Source organism: Ursus maritimus, unplaced genomic scaffold (assembly GCF_017311325.1).
Source record: "Ursus maritimus isolate PB19 unplaced genomic scaffold, ASM1731132v1 scaffold_14, whole genome shotgun sequence".
Lineage (NCBI taxonomy): Eukaryota > Metazoa > Chordata > Mammalia > Carnivora > Ursidae > Ursus > Ursus maritimus.
This window is the reverse complement of record NW_024423786.1, coordinates 42350789-42354610: the sequence shown is the minus strand read 5'-3', so window position 1 is coordinate 42354610 and position 3822 is coordinate 42350789. Positions and strand designations below refer to the sequence as shown.

Genomic DNA, 3822 nt, shown 5'->3' with positions numbered 1-3822 from the left:
CGCGGGGGGGGGGGGGGGCGGGGGCGGCTGAGCGCTTGAATGTGGCAAGTCTAACTGAGAAACCCACTTGAATTCATTCACATTTAAATGGAAACCAACTTAAACAAAAATTTAATTAATGGACTTAATTGAACTAAAATCACAACTGTTTCGATTAATTAAAAATTTAATCAACTAATTTAATTGGTTTAATCAAAATTTTAATTAATTATGTAAATCCATCCCATTTAAATCTGTAAGTAGCCGCTTGTGGCTAGTGACTCCCATATGGGATGGGGATGAGGTTTGTCGTGTTTTGGGTAAAGGGGGGCTCAGAGAGCAGATTCTATCCCCTCCACGGCTCACCCGGAGAGCGCTCGGTTACTTCGAAGTCAGGGAGATGGGGCAGAAGACACTAAGGTTTGTCTGATGAACTGCCCTCAGCACTCAGGCAGGGGTGCCCGGGTTGGGGCCCCGGCTGGAGGGTTGCAAGGCTGGTGCCCTCTGCCCCTCACCCCTTGCCTTCCCGGCACCCACCTCTTCCCAGGTGGCCCTGGAAGCGTGGGGGGCGTGCCCCCACCCGAGGCCCCAGGGCTCCCGGGGCAGACCCGGGCCGGGCTTACTTGTTCAAACAGCTCTCGTAGTTGAAGGTGGCCTTGAAGCCATAGATGGAGAAGGTCACGATGCTGGCAAAGATGGAGGTGGCGCTGTTGATGAGGGACACGATGACGGCGTGCTTCTGGCAGTTGTTGGACGGCTCGTTGTAGCTGGCGAAGGCGATCAGGCTGCCGAAGCCCAGGCCCAGGGAGAAGAAGATCTGGGTGGCCGCGTTGATCCAGGCCTTGGGGTTGCCCAGCTGCTCCAACTGCAAAGCCGGCAGGGGACGGGGCCGCTGAACCAACACTGTGACCCACTGCTTGGGGGCGGGAGGCCTGGCGGGGGTCCGAGCATGCCTGTGCCCCCCGGGCCAGAGCCTGTCCACACCCCAGCAGCTGACACACACATGCATCGCTCACGTCCGATCCTCCACAGCGCTTTTCCCGGGGACGTGTGCCGTCGAAACGTGCAAGGTCAAGTGCGTTAAAAAGGCACTGAGCCCCTGATCCATGACCAGGTGCCGCGGGGGGCTGCACGCCCGAGATGGAGGTGGCGCGGCCTGGTGCGGGAGGTCTATGTCTGGGTTGACACCGGGGGCCATTTGGAATGTGGGGGGCATTTCGGGGCGGGGGGGGGGCCAGAGCCATAGTCATTTTGTTTCCAGGGACCAGATTTGCTAAATGAAGAACCATTTTGTCCAAAAGGCAATAGTGCCCCCCTTATCTCCAATACCCTGCCAATGGACGAGCATCAGCTGCGGGGGGCCAGGGAGCAGGGGGGGTGGGGAGGGATCACAGAATACCCTGCAGAGTGTGGATTCACCCCTGTAGGGAAAGGGGTGCGTGGAGGTGCGCAGGCAGGAGAGAGAGGAGGCTGGATGATAAATCACCTGGTCCACAGGCTGCCAGGGGGGTGCGAGGTTGAGAGTGGGGGTCCGGAGGCCAGTGCCCCCAGAATGAACAGGGCTTGGGGCCAGCCTGGCTGGGGAGGGGACCCAGAGCCACAGGTAATCCACACAGCTCCCCCACCCAGCCTGATGGGGTCCCACCCACCTTCCCGGGTCTCCCCCTTTCCACCCATCCTGGAAGACGGCAGGTCCTCCTCCCTCCAGTCCCTACCTTGGGTGTGAACATGTACGCCAGGCCGTTGGTGGCTCCGTGGAGCGTGAGGCCCCTGACCAGGTAAATGATAAGCACACAGTAAGGCAGCAACGCGGTGAAGTATACCACCTGCGGGCACCAGAGGGCACCAGAGAGCAGAGTCAGCCTCCCGGGGACCCGCCCACCGGGCCCCTCTGTCCCTGGGACAGACCCGTGGTCCCCATAGAGCATAGCACACTGTCTCCGGCACAGGCTCCTGACGGCTGGAAAGGCAGGACCACTGGTTCTGAGTCTGGGCTGGGGAGCTGGCGCACGGGCGCATTTGCCTGCCTCTGTAACTGCCAGGAAATGTGTGTCCGTAGACCAGAGGAAAATGGGTAGGAGGCCTCTGCCTTCCACCCTCCCTTCGACTGGACCTTATTCCAGAAAGGATTTGAGTAGACTTAGCACATTGCTATTTTTAATTGCTAGACGAGAGACAGTGTGAGCGATCCAGTAAGATGAGCCCAAAAAGAAAGGCAGGGGCGCCTGGGTGGCACAGCGGTTAAGCGTCTGCCTTCGGCTCAGGGCGTGATCCCCGCGTTATAGGATCGAGCCCCACATCAGGCTCCTCCACTATGAGCCTGCTTCTTCCTCTCCCACTCCCCCTGCTTGCGTTCCCTCTCTCGCTGGCTGTCTCTATCTCTGTCAAGTAAATAAATAAAAGAAAGAAAGAAAGAAAGAAAGAAGAAAGAAAGAAAGAAAGGCAGCCCACAGGCTGTGTGTGTGAGGCTAGACCCTTCGGGAGCCAGCCTCCTTCCTCTCTGAGCTTCCCAGCGGCCCCAGCTCTGCAGAAAGCACCAGTACTCACACCTCTGATATTGTCTTGAGAGGGAAAAAAAAACCCAAAGCCTCAGGGGCTTGGAGCAAGGGCATGTCTCTCCAGCACTGAGACCCAAGAGAAGTTTGGCCATGAGGGCTCGTGAAGGAAAAGTGACGATGTTGGTGTGGGGGCGATGTCCCTATTAGAAATACGACAGAAATTCAACGATCTGATTTTTTTTTCTATGAAAGGCTTCCCTCTCGCGGGCTTTAAAACTGCACATGAATGGAATTTTTGGTCCACCAAATCTTTTCCTGCTGACAAGCATCACAAGCTCAAAGACGTCTGATCCTTGGTTTCCGTGGTGGTTTCGGCAGGAGTCTCTACTCTGGTCCTGCTCACGCGAAGTCTTACACGGCCTTCAAACGGGGACCTCCAGGTGCACACGTGTCCGTCCAGGCCCGGCACGTCCTCTCTGAATGGACTCTTATAGGCACCAGAGCCTTTTTGCATAACGCACAGGAATATTTTGCAAAAATTCTTCTTGTGAAAGCAGTTTGCTTGAAGGTTGGGTCCTCCTGTGAGGCATCTGGTTGGAGGCCCCTGTCCAGGTGGGCTTGGACTGGATTGCACTCGGCCCTCCATTCCTGTGGAGGTGTGGCCCCATCTTCCCTGGAAACTTCCAAGGCCACTAGAGGAGGGGTCCGTGCCCTTTCACCCTGGGGGCACAGCAGGCAGAGAGGGGGCGCATCTCTTATCGCTGACTCTTTCCTGAGGTTGTCCTAACTTGAGAAGAGTCATCAAGCCTCTGACTTGACAAGAAAATAATCCAGGAGCGAGATGGAGACGGGTTTTATAACGGCGAGGACACCGGGCCAGGGAGCTGAAGAACATTGAGGGGGACAGGAGAGGGCTGACCAATGTCCATAACCAGGGGACACTTAGGGGATACTGAGGGCAGGCCCTTGGAACTCCCCTCCTTCCCCTCAGGTCAGTAAGTTTCCTGGAAGCACTCTGGGCTCATTCCTCCCCCATTAGGGAAGCTGGACATGTGATCCAGCCTACACCATGGGGAGAAACCATTTCTTTTTTTTTTTTTTTAAAGATTTTATTTATTTATTTGACAGAGATAGAGACAGCCAGCGAGAGAGGGAACACAAGCAGGGGGAGTGGGAGAGGAAGAAGCAGGCTCACAGCGGAGGAGCCTGATGTGGGGCTCGATCCCAGAACGCCGGGATCATGCCCTGAGCCGAAGGCAGACGCTTTAACCGCTGTGCCACTCAGGCGCCCCGGGAGAAACCATTTCTGACCCACCTATGACATCTCTTGGCGCGTGTGTGTGTG

The 3822-nt window shown here is 56.4% G+C and overlaps 1 protein-coding gene across 1 annotated transcript in view; it reads right to left on the bottom strand.

Annotated features, from left to right (window-relative positions):
- SLC6A20 (solute carrier family 6 member 20) overlaps positions 1-3822 on the bottom strand; it is a 32322-nt gene that overhangs the window by 16544 nt on the left and 11956 nt on the right. Inside the window, exons 6-7 of the mRNA XM_008704149.2 lie at positions 1695-1805; positions 603-844 (exon numbers count right to left, since the gene is read on the bottom strand). Coding sequence (XP_008702371.2) covers positions 603-844; positions 1695-1805 — 353 coding nt within the window. The remainder of the gene's footprint in view (positions 1-602; positions 845-1694; positions 1806-3822) is intronic.